The sequence below is a fragment of the Pelodiscus sinensis genome, chromosome 19 (genome assembly GCF_049634645.1).
Source record: "Pelodiscus sinensis isolate JC-2024 chromosome 19, ASM4963464v1, whole genome shotgun sequence".
Taxonomy (NCBI): domain Eukaryota; kingdom Metazoa; phylum Chordata; order Testudines; family Trionychidae; genus Pelodiscus; species Pelodiscus sinensis.
The window spans coordinates 29,991,257-30,014,043 of record NC_134729.1 but is presented as its reverse complement, the minus strand read 5'-3'; the positions used below and the strand labels follow the sequence as shown (position 1 = coordinate 30,014,043).

General features: G+C 50.2%; 1 protein-coding gene across 1 annotated transcript in view; it reads left to right on the top strand.

The window, feature by feature from the left end:
- Positions 1 to 2,578: 2,578 nt before the first annotated feature.
- Positions 2,579 to 22,787, top strand: part of RAX2 (retina and anterior neural fold homeobox 2) — a 27,765-nt gene continuing 7,556 nt past the window's right edge. Inside the window, exons 1-3 of the mRNA XM_006132599.4 lie at positions 2,579 to 2,719; positions 11,545 to 11,737; positions 14,541 to 15,047. Of these exons, the coding sequence (XP_006132661.1) occupies positions 14,717 to 15,047 (331 nt within the window). The 5' untranslated portion in view covers positions 2,579 to 2,719; positions 11,545 to 11,737; positions 14,541 to 14,716. The remainder of the gene's footprint in view (positions 2,720 to 11,544; positions 11,738 to 14,540; positions 15,048 to 22,787) is intronic.

The following is a 22,787-nucleotide window of genomic DNA, read 5'->3' as shown; positions in this document are numbered from 1 at the left end:
GGGATCTCTCCCAGTCCTCACGAGTTTTCAAAGATAATGGCCAAAGGCTCTGCAATGACATTTGCCAACTCCCTCAGTACCCTCGGATGCATTAAATCCAGGCCCATGAATTTCTGTATGTTTAGCTTTTCTAAATAGTTCCTAACTTGTTCTTTCCCCACCAAGGGCTGCCCACCTCCTTCCGATGCTGCGTTGCCTACTGTATTAATCTAGGAGCTGACCTTGTCTGTGAAGACAGAGGCAAAGAAAGCATTGAGTACTTCAGCTTGTCCCACATCATCTGTCACTAGGTTACCTCCCTCATCCAGTAAGGGCCCCACACCCTCTCTGATCACCCTCTTATTGCTAACATGCCTGTAGAAACTTCTTGTTACCCTTCACATCCCTTGCCAGCTGCAAATTCCAATTGCACTTTCGCCTTCCTGATAACCAGAGCCCTGATTGCCAGCTGCGCTGTCTGGTTGAGTAACGGTAGTTCGAATTAGGATCTTTAATTCGAACTACCTACTCCGTGCTGCGTGTAGCTGCGGGCACGGAGTTCGGACTAAGGGGGATTTAAAAATGCGGCTCCCGGGAACATGCAAATGAATCCCTGAATATTTAAATCCCGGGCTTCATTTGCAACTCCGCTTGCTCTAATTACCCTACCTAGCTCGAACTTACGAGCTAGTGTAGACGTACCCTCGGTTAGGTGGATCCCATCTCTTCCTAACAATCCTTGTGCCCGGGACAGAGTCCCATGGTCAAAGAAACCAAAGCCCTCTCTCCGACACTACCTGTGCAACCACGCATTTACTTCCTCAGTTCAACAATCCCTACCTAGTCCTTTCCCTTCAACAGGGAGGATGGACGAGAACATCCCTTGCACTTCAAATTCCTTGATCCTTCTTCCTAGCACTACATAATCTGAAGTGACCTGCTGAAGGTCATTCTTGGCCATATCTTTAGACATTGCTATAGATCCTGTGAATAGATTTCAAGGGAAGAAAACTAGAGTTGCCTTTTTGACTTTACAGCAGTTTTTCATGACACAATCTGACCCTTTGGTCCACAATATTACAGATCCAGAGTTCAAAAAAGAACTAGATAAATTCATGGAGGTTAGGTCCATCAATACTTATTAGCCAGGGTGGCCTTGTCTACACCCCTTATTTCAAAATAACAAGGCAAACAGCCACACTAACAAGCCTGTTATTTCAAAATAAGGGCTCATTATTTTGAAAGAATAACTCCTGCTTGGAAAGAGGAATAAACTTATTTCAAATAGTTATTTTGGGAGTTATTATTTCGAAATAACTTATTTTGAAATAAGCTGGTAGTGCAGATACAGCCCCAGTCCCTAGTCTCTGTTTGGCAGAGACTGGAAATGGATGACAGGGGCGGGATCACGTGAGGATTCCCTGTTCTGTTCACTCTTTCTGGGGCACCTGGCACTGGCCACTGTGGGCCGACAGGATATTGTGGGTGGACCTTTGGTGGCTCTTATGTTCTCAGTCATGAACAGGGGACTCAGCCAGTCATGGTTGAAACTGATGGAAAGAGCTTTGGGTGAGAGAAATCTTTAGACAGGAGAGTAACCTGTTGTAGTCGCTATAAAAAACGAGGAATCCTGTGGCAGCTTAAAGACTGACTAATGCAATTGGGCATAAGCTTTCATGGGCTGGGACCCACTTGGTCAGATGCGTGGAACCCACTTCATCATTGTATCTAATGAAGTAACTCCCAGCCCACAAAAACTTAAGCCCAAATAAATCTGCTAGTCTTTAACCACAGGACTCCTAACTAGTTTTGAAGAAATAGACTAACATGGCTAACCCTCTGAGACTAATCTCTAGAGCAGGGCTACTCAACTTTGGAAGTCCAAGGGACCACAGTGATACAGCACATGCTGAGGGCTGCAACTTAAGTGTGGTTGCATATACAGGCTGTGGAAGTGCACAGGAAGCCGGGTCGCCCCAGGTGCAGTTGTGTCACACAAGTTTCTCCCCCAATTAAATGTATAGACAGCAGATTTAAAACAAATGATTTCTTCACAGTTAACTTGTGGAACTCTTTGCCGGGAGTTGGGGGAACTGCTGCTTGCTATCAGCCAGCTAAAAGAAAAGAGCTGTCCTAGGCGTGGGTGTGCCCACTCCAATTGTTTAGCTCTGCAAGATAATTAACTGTTAACTGTTGATATGTAAATACAGCTCATGCCAGGAGGGGGAGGGAATCCGAGGTATGGCTGTGTAAATCCAATTCAGCCAGGGCTGATGGAGGATCAGTGGTGGAATGGAATAAATAATTTGGGGCTGTTGTGGGGGTCACAAATCATGCTACCCCTAAATGTGGGACCTGTAATACATGCCACCAAAGCTTGCAGGAGAGACCCATCATTGTGAGAAGTCTCTGAGGAACAAGCCTCTCCCCTTCCAGAACTGAGTGAGCTGAGCCGGGGGGAAGGGTTAAAGGGCTTGAGTCAGCTTGCTGCACACCTGCCAGGTGTGAGCTGTAGGACTGGCCCAACCTGCCCCTTTTCCCCCTGGCTACATCTACACTGGCATGATTCTGCACAAGAACTCTTTTGCAGAAGCGGCGCAGCTGGTAGGAGCAGCAACAGGCGACCAGCGGAGCATCCGGTGGAGTGGAACGAGACAGCTGGTGGAGCATGGCGGAGCAGCTCGCGTTAAAGACTGCAGCAGAACCCTACGGAGAGGTGGGGCCGTCAGCCTCAGACCATGTAAGGTGCCCCCTATCTATCTCCCCACCCCCATTTCTACCCAGGTTGGGAGGTAAAATCCTGCGGGTGAACTTTTGGACTCTGGGCGGCACTGACCAGGAACAGAGGCTGTGTCTAGACTGGCAAGTTTTTCCGCAAAATCATCTGCTTTTGCGGAAAAATTTGCCAGCTGTCTACACTGGCCACTTGAATTTCCGCAAAAGCACTGACGATCTCATGTAAGATTGTCAGTGCTTTTGCAGAAAAACTATGCTGCTCCCGTTGGGGCAAAAGTCTTTTTCCGAAAGACTTTTGCGCAAAAGGGCCAGTGTAGACAGCTCAGATTTCTTTTCTGCAAAAAAGCCCCAATCGCGAAAATGACGATTGGGGCTTTTTTGCGGAAAAGCGCGTCTAGATTGGCCATGGACGCTTTTCCGCAAAAAGTGCTTTTCCGGAAAAGCGTCCCTGCCAATCTAGACGTGCTTTTCCGGAAATGCTTTTAACAGAAAACTTTTCCGTTAAAAGCATTTTCGGAAAATCATGCCAGTGTAGACGTAGGCAGAGACTTTTGGGGTGTTGGACTTTGGGACTTCGGGTGATTCTTGGCTAGGGGGGTGGGGGCTTAGCTCATGTTTGGGCTATGAACTCTGTGGTATTTTCCCAAGTTAATGCCATTTGACTTCTCTCTGTTTCATTCAATGTTTCTTTCCTACACTCAGACTCTGTGCGTGCGAGTGGGGAAGCATTGCCTCTCAGACGCACCCAGGAGTGTGTGAATTTCCCAGGTTACTGGGTGGGGCCTCGAGCCGGTTCTGTGTGAGCTGGACCCCTAGATATTGAACCCGGCCCTGGTTGCTGCCAGGCCTACCCAGCAGAAGGGTTACACCTGCCATATTTGCTTTTCTTGCTGCTAATCGGGATGGTTTGTTCCTGTGCCTTCAGTGAGATTCTTTAAAATACTGCCAGCTCTCCTGGACTCCTTTCCCACTCATGTTAGCATCCCAGGGGATCCTGCCCAGCAGTTCCTTGAGGGGGTCAAAGCTGCCTTTCTGAAGTCCAGGGTGTGTGTTTTGCTGCTCTCCCTTCTTCCTTTGGTCAGGATCCTGAACTCAATCATCTCATGACCACCGCTGCCCAGGTTGCCACCCACATCTACTTAGTTCCAATGAAGGCCCAGGAAAAGCTCTTGAGCTTAGCCCACGATCACCCGAGTGGCCATGCTGGGGTGAACAGAATCAAAGATCGGCTGAGGAGGCCATTCTCCTGGGAGGGAATGGGCAAGGGGGGGCTGGCTATGTCCGGACTTGTGAGGAGTGCCAGCAGGTGGGGAAGCCCCAAGACCAGGTCAAAGCACCTCTCCAGCTCTCCCCATAATAGAGGTCCCATTTCAGAGTGCAACTGTGGATATTATGGGTCTTTTCCCTAAAAAGACCTCCAGAGAGAAACAGTTCATACTGACTCTGGAGGATTTTGCCACCCAATGGCCTGAAGCAGTGGCTCTAGGGAGCATTATGGCCAGGAACGTGTGCCAGGCCCTGACAGAAATCCGCTTTGCATGGACTACTGTAAGCTGAATGCTGTAACTCGCCCAGACAACTATCCAAAGCCACCACAGATGAGCTATTGGAGAAGCGGGGGTGTGCCTAGTTCATCTCCACCCTACACTTAACCAGCGGATACTGGCAGGTACCCCTGGAGGATGCAGCCAAGGAAAAGTCAGTCTTCATTGCACATGCAGGGCTGTATGAGTTTAGTGTTCCCCCTTTCGGGCTGCACAATGCACCTGCAACCTTCCAAAGGCTTGTGGATAGTCTACTAGCTGGATTTGGGGAATTTGCACTGGCCTATCTGGACGATGTGGCCGTATTCTCTGATTCATGAGCAGAACACCTCCAACACCTCCAGGTTGTCTTCCAATGCATAAGGGAGGCAGGGCTCACAGTTAAGGCCAAAAATATCAAATTGGCGAAAACAGGGTGACTTACCTTGGACACCAGGTGGGTCAAGGAACTAGCAAGCCTCTACAGACTAAGGTAGAAGTTATCCAAAACTTGCCTGTCCCTAAGTCAAAGAAACAGGTCCAATCCTTCTTAGACGTGGCTGGGTATTACAGGCGATTTGTACTGCACCCCAGTGAGATCGTCACCCTACTACAGACCTGACCAGGAAAAAGCAGCCAAACGCGGCCCAATGGACTGGCACGTGCCAGGAAGCTTTTAACCAGCTTAAGGATGCGCAGATGCCTGACTCTGTACTAAGGGCCCTGACCATGACAAGCTTTTCGTTGTCACCATAGATACTTTGAAGTAGGAATAAGATCCTCCGGAAAAGGGCGCTTTTTCCGGAGGATCGGGGCCAGTGTAGACGCTCTTTTCCGGCTTTTCTAAAAGCCGGAAAAAAGCGGCGGACATTTTTATTTAAATGCCGCGGGGGATATTTAAATCCCCCGTGCATTTCCCTATTGCGATTTCAAAAATTACCATGCCCCTTCCGGAAAAGGGGCCAATGTAGATGTAGCCCAAGACTTTAACTTTGACATAAAACACATTTCAGGAGCTTCTAACAAAGTGGCTGACTCCCTCTCTGGAGAGGCATTTCCAGACTCAGCTACTTAGAACTCTCCCTGTATATTGGTCATTGTACATTTTTAAAGGGAATGATTTGATTCTTGTGTCCTGGCAGGTCTATCTATCTGTGTGTGTGTGTATCTGCATGCCTCTGACTGGGTATGTCTTCACTACCACCCTAGTTCGAACTAGGGTGGTTAATGTAGTCAACCGAAGTTGCAAATGAAGCCTGGGATTTAAATATCCCGGGCTTCATTTGCATCTTGCTGGGCGCCGCCATTTTTAAATCCCCGGTAGTTCGGACTCCATGCCCGCGGCTACACGCGGCACAGAGTAGGTCGTTCGAATTAGGCTTTCTAATTCGAACTACCGTTACACCTCGTTCCACGATTTAAATTTAAATCCCGGGCTTCATTTGCATCTTCGGTTGACTACATTAACCACCCTAGTTCGAACTAGGGTGGTAGTGTAGACATACCCACTGAGAGGTCAGCTGCTGGCAACTGCAGCTTGTTTTCCTCTTTTCTTTTTTCAAGCTCTTTTAGGGCGAAAGAGTTTGGGGTACCCCTGGGGGTGGGTTCAAGTGTTCAACCCCTGATTTTTTTTAGAGATAAAAATCAGTTGATGGTGGCAGCAATTCCCTAAAATCTGTATTGTTGGGGAAGTTATGAGTCAACAGTGTGTCCTTGTAGCCAAGAAGGCTAATGGCATATTAGGCTGCATTAAGAGGAGCATTGCCAGCAGATCCAGAGAAGTGATTATTCCCCTTTATGAGGCCACATCTGGTGAGGCCACATCTGGAGTATTGTGTCCAATTCTGGGCCCCCCACTACAAAAAGGATTGGAGAGGGTCCAGTGGAGGGCAACCAAAATAATGAGGGGGCTGGAGCATATGACCTACGAGGAGAGGCTGAGGGAGTTGGGTCTGTTTAGTCTGCAGAAGTGAAGAGTGAGGGGGGATTTGATAGCAGCCTTCAACTTCCTGAAGGGAGGTTCCAAAGAGGATGGAGAGAGGCTGTTCTCAGTGATGACAGATGGTAGAACAAGGAGCAATGGTCTCAAGTTGCGGTGGGAGAGGTCTGGGTTGGGTATTAGGAAAAACTATTTCCCTAGGAGGGTGGTGAAGCACTGGAATGGGTTCCCTAGGGAAGTAGTGGAGTCTCCATCCCTAGAGGTGTTTAAGTCTCAGCTTGACAAAGCCCTGGCTGGGTTGATTTAATTGGGATTGGTCCTGCCTAGAGCAGGGGGCTGGACTTGACGACCTTCTGAGGTCTCTTCCAGCTCTATGATTCTAAGTTTTTGTAACCAGCATCTGTAGAAGCAAAGGTTTTCTTTTCTTTTCTTTTCTTTTCTTTTCTTTTCTTTTCTTTTCTTTTCTTTTCTTTTCTTTTCTTTTCTAGCTTTGTGGGCCCTCACCTTCTGTACTTGGAGAGCCAGGGTGGGAAACAGCCCTGACAGCAAGTCATGCCTGACCGACTTGATGGCCTTCTATGACATGGTAACTGGGTCTGTGGACATGGGGAAGGTGCTGGACATGATCTACCTTGACTTTGGCAGAGCTTTTGAGATGGTCTCCCAAGTATTCTTGCCAGCAAATTAAGGAATATGGATTGGATAAATGGACTGTAGGGTGGATAGAAAGCTGGCAAGACTGTCGGGCTCAACAGAAAGTGATTGATGGCTCGATATCTGGTTGGCGGTCGGTTTCAAGCGGAGTGCCCAAGGATCAGTTCTGGGGCTGGTTTTGTTCAACATCTTTATTAATGACCTGGCTGAGGGGATGGATTGCACCCTCAGTGAGTTTGCAGATGACACTAAGCTAGGGGGAGAGGTAGATACGCTGGAGGGTAGGGGTAGGGTTCAGCGTGACCTAGACAAATTGGAGGACTGGGCCAAAGGAAATCTGATAAGTTTCAACAAGGACAAGTGAGGCTGGGGGCCAACTGGCGAGGCAGAAGTTTGGCAGAAAAGGACCTGGGGATTACAGTGGATGACAAACTGGATATGAATCAACTGTGATCCCTGGTAGTCAAGAAGGCTAATGGCATGTTAGGGTGCATTAGGAGGAGCACTGCCAGCAAAGCTAGAGAAGTGATTATTCCACTTTATTTGGCCCTGGTGAGACCACATCTGGAGTACTGCATCCAGTTTACACATCTGGAGTACTGCATCCAGTTTACACATCTGGAGTACTGCATCCAGTTCTGGGTCCCTCCATAGTATGTTTCCCCCTAGAACTGAAGCAGGGTAACTGGCGAAGGAGTGTGTCCATACCACTTTGGTTATGCTGGTTTAGGTCACATCCCTCGTGACTCTTCGCTTCGCACAGTGCTGTGCATTTTACAACCATCTGCACAGCATTGTGGGCGAAATCCCATGGTGCAAGAAAGGATGTGGACACATTGGAGAGGGTCCAGCGAAGGGCAACAGAAATGTTGAAGGGGCTGGAGCACATGACCTACGAGGAGAGGCTGAGGGATTTGGGTTTGTTTAGTCTGCAGAAGAGGGGAGATTTGAGAGCAGCTTTTAATTCCCTGAAGGGGGTTTCAAAGAGGATGGCGAGAGGCTGTTCTCAGTGGTGGCAGAACGAGGAGCAACGGTCTCAAGTTGCAGTGGGGGAGGTCTAGGTTGGATAATAGGAAAACCGATTTCCCTGGGAGGGTGGGGAAGCGCTGGGAAGAAGCAGCCTTTTATAGCCTGAAGTTCTGCAGCCATTGCTGTTCCACCAGCCAGTGCTAGCTGGTCCGCTGACTGAAGCTGCTCCAAGAAAATACCTTGCAGAGTTACCTGCTCAGCGTCAACTCCCTCCACCTCCTTCCCTAGCCGTATGGTGGTGGCACTGCCCTGGCTGTCTCCCCACCCACCCTAAGCCATCTGGCTTCCCAATTGCCAGTACACATGCAACAGCCGGCTGGTATTCATGCTGCCAGCGTTATGGCCCTCAGCGAGTTTCCTCCATGCTGCCTGTCTGCATTTCGAAAATGGCTTAGCTAAATTATGAGCTGACAGGAGAGGACTTGTGGCAGTTTGTGTAGTTTGAAAGGCTCTGGAAGGAAACCCACACTGCCCTGCGATAGAAACCTCAGACTGTATCGGGCCTAACAGTGAAACTTTGCACCATGGGATTTCGCCCACAATGCTGTGCAGATGGTTGTAAAATGCACAGCACCGTGCGAAGCGAAGAGTCACGAGGAATGTGACCTAAACCAGCATAACCAAAGTGGTATGGACACACTCCTTCACCAGTTACCCTGCTTCAGTTCTAGGGGGAAACATACTAGAACCCAGTCCCCAGTGTGGGTACGGCCGTCGGCTATTCCCTGCAGAGATGCTGGTGCATGACAGCTACGGCTAAAGAGAGCGCTGGGACAGCGGAGTATAACACAGCCGGCTCCTCCAGGCAGACGTGTGGCATGGACACCCCTCTCCTGCTGAAAAAGGAGCTGGAGATGGATGGAGGTGGTGTCTGCCCAGTGAAGGGCAGTCACACGGCATGGCAGTTCCACAGTTGTCACCAGGGCTCTGCACAGGATCTTCCACCCGCCTCGTGAGCAAATCACCAGCAAGTGTCTCTCCTGGGACAGAGGCTGCGCCACCAGCTCACCTGTGAGCAGCATGGCGGGAGGGTTTGAATCTCAGGTCGGTTTGATTGGCTGCATATCTCACTCCAGATCCCAGCGAGGGAGCCGGCCCGTGGTCAGCAAATCACCCAGGCTCTCGGCGATCGTACAACACTGCTCCCCCATTTCACAGCTGAGGTGCTGAGGCCCAGAGGTCACATGGGGAGTCCATAGCACAGTGGGGGTTTGAATCCTGGTCGCACAAGGCCAGTGCCCTCAACCACACCACAGTCGGGGTCCATCTCCGTTCTCCCATTGGCTCTTATTCAGGCCAGTTTCCCTGCGGATGATTGTGATTACAGACAGCATTCCCGACGGGCTGCGGAAGGAATTTCTGATAGGATGGAGGAATGGAGTCTGTGACTTGGGAGAGGCGCATAAAGGATAGGAATGAGTGAGCACTGGGGGAAGGGGAACGTGGGGTTGGTGTGCGAAACGTGGAGGATGGTTTGGGAGCTGACACATGTTCATTGGGGAAACTTCTGAAGGAGCTGTGTGCACTGGGCGATTCAGGGTACGGGTGGTTCCGTGCATTGCAGCATGGTCCTGAAGGAGTTGTGTGTGCATTGGGGCTGGGGGTGCGGATGGTGCATTGGGGCTGGAGGTGCATTGCAGGATGGTTCTGAGGGAGCTGTGTGTGCATTGGGGCTGGAGGTGCGGATGGTGCATTGGGGCTGGAGGTGTGGATGGTGCATTGGGGCTGGGGGTGCGGATGGTGCATTGGGGCTGGAGGTGTGGATGGTGCATTGGGGCTGGAGGTGCATTGCAGGATGGTTCTGAGGGAGCTGTGTGTGCATTGGGGCTGGGGGTGCGGATGGTGCATTGGGGCTGGAGGTGCATTGCAGGATGGTTCTGGGGGAGCTGTGTGTGCATTGGGGCTGGGGGTGCGGGTGTTTCCGTGTATTGCAGCATGGCTCTGAAGGAGCTGTGTGTGCATTGGAGGCTACGGGTGTGGATGGTTCCATGCACTGCAGCATGGCTCTGAAGGAGCTGTGTGCACTGGGGGTGCGGGTGGTACTGTGCATAGCAGCATGGTTCTGAGGGAACTGTATATGCATTGGGAGCTCGGGGTGCGGGTGTTTCCGTGTGTTGCAGCATGGCTCTGAGGGAGCTGTGTGTGCATTGGGGGCTGGGGGTGCAGGTGGTACCAGGCATTGCAGCAAGGTCTGGGGATGAGTGCATTGCAGGATGGTTCTGGGGGAGCTGTGTGTGCATTGGGGCTGGGGGTGCGGGTGTTTCCATGTATTGCAGCATGGCTCTGAAGGAGCTATGTGTGCACTGGGGGCTGGGGGTGTGGATGGTTCCATGCACTGCAGCATGGCTCTGAGGGAGCTGTGTGCGCTGGGGGTGCGGGTGGTACTGTGCATAGCAGCATGGTTCTGAGGGAACTGTATATGCATTGGGAGCTGGGTGTGCGGGTGTTTCCGTGTGTTGCAGCATGGCTCTGAGGGAGCTGTGTGTGCATTGGGGGCTGGGGGTGCAGGTGGTACCAGGCATTGCAGCAAGGTCTGGGGATGAGTGCATTGGGGGATGGGCAGAGTGCTTCTACATGGGGTGGGGGTGGGGTGCTACACTTGCATTGAGGCCTGAGGTGGGAAGGATCTGAGACAGCATGTGAGCATTAGTGAGAGGGCTCCATAAGGCGGCCAGGGACACGTGAAAGCTGTAACTTCCTTCGCTCTGTGATGAGCTGGGGTAACAGCCCTCTGGCTGTGTGCGACCCCTCTCCATGTCTCCCCTCGCCCCAGGGACCAACCACCCGTGCGAGTCGCACTTGGGGCAGAAAGGTGAAAACAGGGCAAGGTGACATTTCAGCCACCCGGGGAGTGACCCTGCTCCTCCTGAGTAGCACCTGAGGCTGCAGGGGATGCGGGCGCCAGGAGTTTGGGTGTAGGGAATTGCTGATACTCTTGTGCTTTTGGGGGTGGGGGTGGGGCTCACCTACACCAGGGCCAACCACATTTTGTGGGCAGGGATGGGAATGAACTAGCCTGTTCCCACCACCCTAGAGGTCAGTTCTATCCCTGTGACAACAGCAAGTTTTCCCTCCCCATAGACCCGGGAAGAGCTCTCCCTCCCATGCAATGGGACCAGAACTCAGGCCCTAGGGATCAGGCATTTTACCCGACGAGCCCACAGAAAAGGCAGCGTTCAAACCAACCACGCCTGACTCCAAGCCGTGAGCCAGCCTGGCCACGCGTCCCAAGAGTGGGGCAAGCCAGGCTTGTGGCCTTGTGCCCACCAAGGAGCAGGCAGGTGGGGGGCACGCCTTCCCCCAGGGCTGTGCTCGGGCCCTGAGTCAGTGAACTTCCCTCAGGCAAACCTCCGGGCTGCTAAAAAGGCCAAAGCAAAGTGTTTCTCTTTCTCCCCAGCAGCCCCGTCCGCCTTTCTTCTCCTCGCTCTGTTTCTAATTCTTTTCCTCTTCGGTAATGAGGGGATTACAAGGAAAACTCCAGCAGGACGCCTTTGTACGGGAGACAGCCTGAGTGGGGAAGGCAGCTCCCCTCTTTGTCCATCATTAGAGTTGTCCCCCTCCCTCAGCTGGAGGGACATTTAGAGCAATTACTTGTCCAGAAAGTAACTGTCAATCATTCTTAAAGGGGAAGGCCTCCAATTAATGACCTCGCCTTAATCCCTTGGACTCATTTCCAATCTGCAGGGCCTGGTGACATCTGCAAGACTAAATAAAGATTCTCTCGAGCCTTAGCGAGATGGTTCTGTGACAAATAAGGAGACTAGAGGGAACTTTGGCTGCCAAGCTGCAAGATTGGTGAGGCTGAGCCGCTTGTTTGCTTTCCAGGAGGGACCTTCCAAGTTAAATACTCCTGGAAAATCCAAGTGGAGCCCAGCAGGTAATTTTTCTTTCTTCTAATTCAGCGGGGAAAGGTGGGGGAGAGATGCCTGAAGAAGTGAGGTCTCTGGAAAGAGGCACAGGTGCCATGTGGTCACTGGGGGAACAGAAACCCAGCGGGGACTGGGGGGGAGAGCGCTGGGCGTAAGACAGGCCCTGGAAATCAGCAGAAAAACAGCTCAGAAAAGCCCTTCTGTCCCTCTCACGCACGAATACCATCCCTGTCTCCCACTGGCTCGCTCCTGCTACACGTAGGGCTGAATCCGGCCCACTCTCTCCCCCACTTCGTTCACCTGTCCTTCCAGGTCAGAAGCCAGACCCCTGGATACTTTGGCTGCCTTAACTCTCTTTCCTTCTTAAATAATGGACATGAAAAGCAAACGGGTGCAAACCAGCATTCTGAGTTTATCAACCACGCTGGAACCCGCCAGCCTATTGTCCGTCTTTGCTTTTGTTACGTTTTTCTACTTTTGCATTTCCTCTTCTCTTCTGTCCTTTTGCTTTTCTTTCTTTGCATTCCTGTTAAACTGCAGAAATGTCGGGGGAAGTCCCCAGAAATCCCAATCATTTGACTAATAAGCTTCAAGGAGACAGTTCAACAGTTTTAGTCATCGGTGATCTTTGACCTTTATCTCAGCTTGGAAAAAAATGCTCTTAACTGTTTCTCACTTTATTTACTTTTTTGAAGAAACGATGGGTTGTGGGTAACCCCGTTCCCATGCAGTATTCTAGAGGAATAAAAGTGTATTCAAGAATAAATCAAAACAGAGAGAAATCCCTAAGAGATTGTGTCTTTGCAGTTTCCTTCATTACAGTTTTAAAGCTTAAGTACTTAAAACTAAAAATTGCTGCTGCGATCATGGAGTCCATAATGAAATACCAGGATCCACTGAAGACCAAGACGGGAAATCGAAATCAGCTCTTTTAGTTGAATGAATCTAATTAAGGTTCCTTAAAAATTCTAGAAGAGATTCTTGAAATACACACCCTGAATTTATTCGGAACGTTCCTTTTCTTTTTGAGTGCTTTTGCTAACAGGAATGGGACCAATTGCTGGAATGTTTAGAAGGGGAGCTGGTCTGATTATGCATTGTAGGGCCCGATCCTGTCCACTGACTCCAATGGATTCTGCATGAGCAAAGGCCATAGACGTTGGTTGATTTTTATATTTGTGGGGAGCAGCTCCAGTCAGGTCAGTGGATCTGTGCGTGGAGGGAGGCAAATTCTGCACCTGCCTGAGACTTACAGTTTGGGGGCGGGTGTAACAAAGAGTGCAGAATCTGTGCCTTCAGTCATCTCTGCTCATTACATATCCATTCGAGTTCATGAGGTTTTATTTCTGCTGGGTAGAATGAGCTTTCCAACAAGGATGACCCAGGTGAAAATGAAAAGGTGACAATGTGAGACAGAGTCTCAGGAGGGCTGGGGAGACAGTGGGGGGGCCCTACAGGAACTGCACATGTCAAAACTAAAGCAGAGGGGGAAATAAAATCATTGGCAGAAATGTAACAGAACCAAGAGGAAGAGCCAGCGCTGAGATTTAACACAGAAAGGGTTTATGGCAAACAGAGTGTCAGATCCGGGTGGCTCCACAGACAGAAAGCCAGGGATGTAGAGGGATAGCTGGGATAGAGGCTATGTCTACACTACATAGTTTTTCCGGGATACTCTGCCGTGTCCAGGGAACACGTCTGCTTTTTCAGATCAGTTTCTGATAAAGTGGGCATGCTCTTTCGGAAGCCCTGTATTCTTCATTTTCTGAAAGAGGAGTTTTTTCCCACATTTGGACCCGCGTAGAATCGGGAAAAGGTACGCAAATTGCGGTTTGCAGTTTGTTTACCTTATTCTGAAAATAACCTGAAGTGTAGACGTAGCCCTAGAAACTGATCCGGAAGTTGGAGTTTTGTTCTTCCTTTTTAGTAGGTGTAGCTTATGTGTTTGTTGTTTTCTGATTTACTCTCCCTTATGCATCGTTCTCTGCTCTTATTTTGCTTGTTTCTATGAATCTGCGATTCATTTAATTCCTTGCTTATTTTATTCCTGGGCCCACTCGGTGGATTATTTACTCTCATTCTTTCCATTGCGTCGGTCTTACTCTTTGCTTGTTGTGTGTGCAGCTAACACAGAGAGCTAGGACTGCAGAGGCTATGCACTCCCAGCCCCTACCCTGGCCCAACTCTACTGTGGGACCCCTCTCATGAGATTTGTCCCAGTTACCTGCCTGTGGCCCCAGCTCGTATTGCTGTGGGCGCCTGCACCACCAGCACTTTTGCTCTTTATTATCTGGCAGCTTTTAAAACGGGTGTTTGTGCTTGTGCCGAAGGCCAGGCCGGTGCTAACCCCGGTGCGGGGGGACTAGAACGATGGTATTGGGGGGTGAGAGCCAATGGGCCAAAAAATATGATGGAAACTATTTCAGGCCAGGGAGTGCTGCAGCCCCCAGCATGCCTAGTTCCAGCACCTCTGGCCGGGGTCGCGTATCCAGACCTCAGGGAGGGGGGCAAAGTGTCTCCGGGCTGCTCAGGGAAAGCCCAGGCCCAGAGCTGGAAGCAGAGGTGTGGGCAGGGGGATGTGCAGAGACATGGGATGGTGGCAGGTCTGGCTTCTCCAGCTCGTGTAGCTGCCCAGCGCCCTGGAGCTCAGCCCCAGCCCGGGATGGACCCTGGTCGCCTGCTGGGGAAGAGTCGTGCATCCTGGGGGCCAGGAGGGGCGGGCGATGGCGGTGGACTGTGGTTCGGATGCAGCTCCCCGGAGGCCAGCAAGTTCCTCACCCTCCTCCTCTCCTCTCTCTTCTTTCCTTGCAGATGAAGAGCTGCGCAAGTGAGAAGAGAGTGAGAGAGAGACAGAGGGAGCAGGACGGTGCCAGGAGGCAGCTGGCTGCCTGCACCTGGGTCGCTCACCCCACACATCAGCTGCCCCCCTGCACCCATCCGCCCACTCCCCTGTCCCCATCCCCTCTGCAACCTGCCCCCCCATCTGAATGCCCCTGGCCTTGCAGGAGGGCCCTATGAACGTGCTGGAGCCAGGGGCCTTGCAGCCGCCCGCAGCCCCCCTGGCCCTGCAGCAGCAGCAGGTGTTGCTGAAAGGCTGCGGGAGTGGCTTGGGGGGTGCAGGGCATGTGCACAGCATCGACGTGATCCTGGGATTTAGCAGGGATCAGGACTCGCTCTTGGGCCCCCTGCAGGTGCCCTGCCCCATGGCAAGCAAAAGCGGCACGGGCAGCCTGGGGGAGACTAGCAGAGTGGAGCAGCCGCCAGCACCCTACAGCGCCCAACCCCTGGGCTCGCATCCGGAGGAGGCAGCGCTCTACGGTAAATCAAATCCAGCCGTGACCGTCCTTTCCCGGGGGCAGGGCAGGGGCACAGCCGGCTCCAGGAGCCCCGGCCAGAGTCCCCGGAGCAGAGGGGGTCCCAGGCTCCTGCTCCAGAGGCTGCTGCCTCCACACCTGGGGCTCGAGGGGCCCGAGCATCTCACAGCCCCTTCTTGGCTCCTGTCCAGGCAGCAGCCCCTGCCGCCTCTGCCTCCCGCGCCCCTGCTGTGTGGCAGGCGAGGGCAGGACACGTTTCCCCACATCCCAGCAGCAGCTCTGGGTCTTCTGCTGTGGGGCTGGGTGAGGTGGAGCGATGCCTGCGGCAGCATCGAGCCCTGGGAAAGGGCTGTGGGGGTTCGGCTAGGGGGCTTGGAGGGGGCCCCATGCCCCAACCCAGTGCTCCTGGAGAGACTTTGTATCTGTCCCAAAGCAGCAGGTCTGGCCCAGGGCTGGTTACTGAAACGGCCACTTTCCGGCAGTGCCACCGCTGCCCTGCGCCCCTGGTCCTGTCCACCAGCAGGGCTGGGCTCAGCGGGCTCAGCAGGTCACTTGGAGAGCGGGGCCCAACTCCAAGTTCTTAGGGAACAGACCTTATACCTGCAGTGCTGGGGGGGGATGATCCACTGGGCCTGGGAACCAGGACGCTGCAGGGCACGACCAACCCACCCAGATCAGAGCGGAGTCCAGGGCTAGGGTACAGTGAGGAGGGAGTGCGGCACCGGGCTCTGCTGCCTTCTTATCTCAGGCTGGGGCTGGCCCCTGGAGGGACCTTCCCTCCCCTGGGCAGAGCAGGGTACCAGGCTTGGCTCGGTGGGAGAACCTGGGGGCCCCCTTAGCCAGTGTGGAGAACTGGAGGAGGTCTGGGCTGAGCCCAGGTAGGGTCCTGTGCAGACTCAACCAGGCATGGGGAGCTTGGCAAGTTCTCTCCCTGCCCCTGTACCAGTAAGTCCCTTCCAAGGTTTGGGCTTTGGACAGGCTGGCTCCAGGCAACTTCCCAACCCACTGGCCATCCGAGCAGCCCCACTGGTGAGTAGCAAAGAGTCAAGTTTCTCCTCCCCCAAAGCCAGGGGCCAGCTCTGTTCTCTGGGGCAGAGCCGCCAAGAGAGATTGGCAAAATGTGTGAACTCTCTGGGCTCGGGACCATCAAAATTGGATCCCAGCAAGGAACAGACCCGACACCGGCAAGGGGCCTTCAAAACCCGATGTCCGTTTTATCAGAAAGAAATTAATAACATTTAATTACTAAAAGCTCCCCGATGTATACATGTTAATGTGAATATTTGTACACACTGTACATGTCTAAATACATATATGTAGGCACGTATGTATCTGTAACTGTCTACTCGTGAAATCTCTCTATCCTTTGTCTATCTATCTATCTGCACACAAACATATGAAGAGAGATCGTTTATTTATTTAATCTTTAGTTGCTGAATTTAGTTTCCTTTTTAATTTCTTCCACAATCATATATACAGAGAGATCTTTTATTTAGTTTTAGTTACTTAATGTAATTTCCTTTTTCATTTCTTTAGACACACGCATCTGTGTATTTGTGTGTGCAAGGCACACCACGCATCTCAATGCATCATTATCCCAGCGAGGGATCTGATCACATTTCTCTCTGAAGGAATATCCTGGGATTATGTTTTTTTGTTTTATTTAAATGTTTGTATTAGATCCCTACAGATAGAAAGGGGCCAGTAATCCTCATCAAATGCCACAGAAAGATTTCAGATATGCTGGATAAAAAGCTTAAAGATGCAATGTTCTGAGGTTTGAAAACGCTTATAAACACTAAGTTAGGGAAAAAAGGTCATTAGCCAGAAACAACGGGTGGGGGCAGAGGCGTAATGAAACCATGTATTTTGGGGAGGAAGCTTTTTTTACAGCCATGTCGATGGGCCTGCTATTTCTTCTGATGTTTGTCTTTAATTGTTTTGCAGTCAAAGGCAATACTCTTCAGACTTGCCAAATCATAGAGCAGCTGTGTGCGGAGCTAAGAGTCTCTAGTTTTTCTACCACTGGTTTCTTTAGCTATTTCCACTTTTCAAGTGCCATATTATCTCAAGAAAGCAGAGATTGTCCAGTTCTAAATAATATTATTAAAGAGAAACACCACAAAGATGGTGATTTTTAAAAAATACTTGAGCAGATTAAATCTCAGTTTATATTTGGATTTTTTGTGTGTCACTGTACAGCTGATTTTTCTTTTAAAAAATGTTATGTTAGCCTATTTCTATGGCATCTCTGAAATTTGGATTTTACCCATGAGAGTTCTCACTATTATCATACTTTTTATAAGACAACTTCAGAGACTAGCTATGGGAATTTTGTTACTTCCTTGAGTGATCTGTATTGAAAGGACAAATATATTATCACAAATATTACAAGAGAATTTTTACTTTACTCTGATAAGTCAGGTAGAGAAAGTTGTAGTAAAAGAAAGAAAAAAACCCACTATTTAAACTGAAAGAATTAAAAATCTCATGCCATGTTAAGTTAAGATTTGAATGAATTTACATGGCAGGTGGTTTATTCATTTGAGCTTTCATATTTTAATTTGTTTTTTATATAATTTTTTCTCAGTTCTTGATGGGACACTAAATTGTGGAAGCTTATTTTAATAAACATATATTCAATAGCTTTTCAGGACAAATTTAATAAGCAACCAAGCAAAATTAGATAGATAAAATATAATGTATTTAAATGTATTATATATATAATCTTAAGAACCTCGTGTAGTGAAGAACCAGTGTAGTCCCGCTGAAGTCTGTCTGATTTACCCCAGTGAAGCTCTGGCCCATTTACTGTACTCATTAATGGACAGTGAATTCCCAAACCCTGCCTGTGTTCTGAAAATTTGCACTCTATTGATGTCAAGTATCAGAGGGGCAGCCGTGTTAGTCTGAATCTGCAAAAGCAGCGAGGAGTCCTGTGGCACCTTATAGACTCACAGATTTATGGGAGCATAAGCTTTCGTGGGTAAAAAAAAGCTTTCGTGGGCATCTGACAAAGTGGGTCTTTGCCACGAAAGCTCATGCTCCAGTAAATCTGTGAGTCTCTAAGGTGCCACAGGACTCCTCGTTGCTTTTGCACTCCGTTGATGTAATTCCATTGCTATAATTGCAAGGGAATTGCACCCCCTTAGTTTATTCTGATAATGCCAAAATACTGGCAGCGTCATGCACAGTGAAGCAAAAAATCCTTTGGTATTGGTGAATTGGTCACAGACCCACACTGCAGCTCCCTTACTCCGTACGAGGCTGTGCTAGAGCCGGCAGACTCTCCCGGCCAAAGCTCGGACTGCAGTCAGGCAGGGGTCAGATCTATCAATCAGCCTTGCTTTTTGTCCCACTGATGATTAAACAAAGCATGCGAATAGACCCACGGGGTCACTGCGCTGTGTGCGTTAGGTTCTGACTCTGCAGGGTGCAGAGGCCCCTGGCAGACCCTCAGCTGATGCAGATCAGCTCCCTTGGAGTCAGGTAGGGAAAGGAGCTGATCTAACTGACTCTGCAGAATGGTGATGGGGGTTGCGGAGTCAGACCATCATTTACTACGGAGTGGAGCATACGCGCCTGCAGTCTGCAGGTGACACCGGGGGGGGGGGGGGGGGGGTTGAAGGCGCTTTGGAGGACAGGATTAGAACTCCGGATGGCTTGAAATATTGGTCTGAAATCAACAAGACGGAATCCAGTAACGATCAGTGCAAAGTACCCCACCGAGGAGGGAAAAAATCAACACACAGCTACAAACCTTTGGTGAGGCATAGCACTGCTCAAAGAGGCCTGGGGCTCAGAGTGGCTCCAAGCGGAATAGGAGTCAGCAATGTGGTGCGACAGCAAGGAAGGCTAATTCCACTCTGGGCTGTAACTGGCCCGCTGTGCTCTGCAGCACTCTAAGAAAGACCGGACAAACCGCAGAGTCCCCAGGAGAGCAACAAACACAATACAAGGGTTAGAAAACCTGGGATGTGAAAAAAAGCTGAAACTGTGGGGCCTGGCTAGTCTTGAGGAAAGACGACCGGGCAGGGGGAGTTTGTAAGAGCTGTCACACACATTGCTTTCCACAGCCACTAAAGGCAGGACAAGAAGTAATGGGCCTAATGTGGCAACGCCCTGGCTGGGATGGTGTAGCAGGGGTTGGCCCTGCTTTGGGCTAGATGGCAAGTCCTCCAGTCTGCCCCTCTGGGTGGGCAACATCACGCTGGGCGGCAGGGGGGTGTGAAGTCAGAAGGGTTGTGGCTTTGTAGAGGGACAGGGCAGGAGCAGGGCAACTGTCAAAGGAGCGCACAACGTGTTTCATCTCTGCATCTGGGGCAGCTTCCCAGTGCGCTCTGCTCCCTGTGAACCACTCTGCTGCCGCAGGGTGGCCGTCTTTGGCTGCTCTGTGGTGCGGGAGTGGCTCAGAGCAGCCAGCAAGTGCTGCTTTACTCGGCCCTTGCTGCTGTCTCAGTGCCAAGGGACGTTGTGTGTGAGCAACGGGGGCATTGTGGCAAATCAGATCTGACCCCCGAGCTAGGCGGCAGTGCGCCAGGCGTGGAAGTGAATAGCCAGGAAGGGGTGACTGAGAGTGAAGTGTTGGGAGAGCTGGACCACACCGTGCCATGAGTCTCTGCTGGGCTCCAAAGCGAAGCCGGGGTCTTGGGAAGGTCTCCAAGGACCATGCAGCCGTGGTCTGAGGCACTGTGCTGAGTCTGGGAAGGGCTGAATCCAGCACTGAGCCACTGGAGGAGCGTTGCATGCCAGGTCACTGTGTGTGGGCAATTGCTTCTCTTCCCCAGGCAGCTTCATTTGGAGCTGGACTGCAGGCAGGTTTGGTACAGACACCAGCATACACCTAGCCACACCCAATAGAACCTCAGAGTTACAGACGCCTCAGGAACGGAGACTGTAAGGCTACGTCTACATTGGCATGATCTTGTGCAAATACTCTGTAATGCAAGAGTTCTTGCGCTAACGTATTTGCACAAGAGAGCGTCTACACTGGCATGTGCTTTTGCGCAAGAGCATCTGTGCCAGTGTAGACGCTCTCTGGCGCAAGAAAGCTCCGATGGCTATTTTAGCCATAGGGCTTTCTTGCACAAGAAATTCATGTTGCCTCTCTACACCGGCCTCTTGCTCAAGATCAGTTGCACAGGAGGGCTTATTCCTGAGTGGGAGCATCATAGTTCTTGCGCAAGAAACACTGATTTCCTACATTAGAACGTCAGCAAAATGCAGGACCATGTAGCACTTTAAAGACTAACAAGATGGTTTATTAGATGATGAGCTTTCGTGGGCCAGACCCACTTCCTCAGATCAAATAGTGGAAGAAAGTAGTCACAACCATATATACCAAAGGATACAATTAAAAAAAATGAACACATATGAAAAGGACAAATCACATTTCAGAACAGAAGGGGTATGCGGGGGGGGGGGGGGGGGAAGGAAGGAAGGTAAGTGTCTGTGAATTGATGATATTAGAGGTAGGGAGAGTGGGATGTTTGTGAGTTAATGGTATTAGAGGTGATAATTGGGGAAGCTATCTTGATAATGGGTAAGATTGTTGAGAATGTTCAAGTGTTTGTTCATTCCTTTTTGGAGAGTGTCGAATTTTAACATGAATGACAGTTCAGAGGATTCCCTTTCAAGTGCAGATGTAAAAGGTCTTTGTAGCAGAATGCAGGTGGTTAAGTCATTGAGAGAGTGTCCTTTCTGGTTAAAATGGCAAGAAACTGTTTTTTCTTTGTGATCTTGTCTGATATCTGTTTTGTGGGCATTAATCCTTTGGCGAAGTGTCAGAGATGTTTGTCCACTGTACATAGCAGACGGACACTTTTGGCACACGATAGCATAGATTATATTTCTGGATGCGCAGGAATATGTGTTCTTGATCTTATAACTCACTTGGTTAGGTCCAATAATGGTATCAGCAGAATGAATATGTGGACAAAGCTGGCAACGGGGTTTGTTGCAAGGGAAGGTACCAGGGTTGGTATTAGTGTGGTATGTCCTGTGGTTGTTGGTAAGAATCATCTTGCGGTTAGGTGGTTGTCTACAGGAGACTATGGGTCTGTCTCCCAGAGCCTCTTGGAGTATGGTATCCTGTTCCAGTATAGGCTGTAGTTTATTGATAATGTGTTGGACAGGTTTAAGTTGGGGGTTGTAGGTGATGACAAGTGGGCTACGTCTACACTGGCCCCTTTTCCGGAAGGGGCAAGTAAATTTCACGAGTCGTCGTAGGGAAATCCGCGGGGGATTTAAATATCCCCCGCGGCATTTAAATAAAAATGTCCGCCGCTTTTTTCCGGCTTTTAAAAAAGTAGGAATAAGAGCCTCCGGAAAAGGGCACTTTTTCCGGAGGATCGGGGCCAGTCTAGACAGAAAAAAGCGGCAGATATTTAAATCCCCCGCGGATTTCCCTACGACGACTCGTGAAATTTACATGCCCCTTCCGGAAAAGGGGCCAGTGTAGACGTAGCCCACTTGTCATCACCTACAACCCCCAACTTAAACCTGTCCAACACATTATCAATAAACTACAGCCTATACTGGAACAGGATACCATACTCCAAGAGTCCCTACGACGACTGCTGAAATTTACATGCCCCTTCCGGAAGAGGGGCCAGTGTAGACGTAGCCGCCGTGTTTTATTGTTGGTTTTCTTGGGTCTGTCTTGTAGTAGATGGTTTCTAGGTATTCGTCTGGCTCTTTCAATTTGCTTTTTTGTTTCTCCGGGTGGGTAGTTGAGGTTTATAAATGCTTGGTAGAGATCCTGAAGCTTCTGGTCTCTGTCAGTGGGATTAGAGCAGATGCGGTTGTATCGAAGGGCTTGGCTATAGACGATGGATCGTGTGGTGTGTCCTGGAATGGAGCTGGAAGCATGTAGGTAACTGTATGAGTCGGTGGGTTTTCTGTAGAGAGTGGTGTCTAATTTTCCATTGTTGATTTGTAGGTAGAGAAGGTGTGAAAGGGGACGGGAGTTGAGGAAATGTTGTTCTAGGTCAGCCATAAAGATGTTAGCATACTGTGGGGCCATGCGTGTACCCATGGCTGTGCCACTGATCTGGAGGTATAAGTTGTTCTCAAACTGGAAATAATTGTGGGTGAGAACAAAGTTACATAGGTCTGCTATCAGGTTGGCAGTAGTGTCCTCTGGGATAGTGTTTCTAATTGCTTGTAATCCGTCTTCATGTGGGATGTTGGTATATAGAGCTTCTACATCCATGGTGGCAAGGATGGTGTTATTGGGGAGGTTATCGATGTTTTGTAGTTTCCTTAGGAAGTCAGTAGTGTCTCGGAGATAGCTGGGGGTATTGGTTGCGAAGGGTTTGAGAAGAGAGTCTACATAGCTGGATAGACCAGTAGTGAGCGTGCCAATACCAGAGATGATGGGACGTCCGGGGTGCCCAGGTTTATGGATCTTGGGAAGTAGATAGAACAATCCTGGTCGGGGATCAGAAGGTGATTCTGTGTGGATTTGTTCCCGAGTAGCTGTGGGGAGGCTTTTAAGGAGACAGTGTAGTTTCTTTTGGTATTCCAAGGTGGGATCAGAGGGGAGAGGTTTGTAAAATGTGGTGTTGGAGAGTTGTCTGGTTGCCTCCTGGTTATAGTCGGCCTTATTCATAATGACCACAGCACCCCCTTTGTCAGCTGGTTTGATTATAATGTCCAGGTTGTTTTTGAGACTCTGGATGGCATGGTGTTCAGCGCGGCTAAGATTGTGTGTCGCTTGTTGTCGTTTGCGAATAATGTCAGT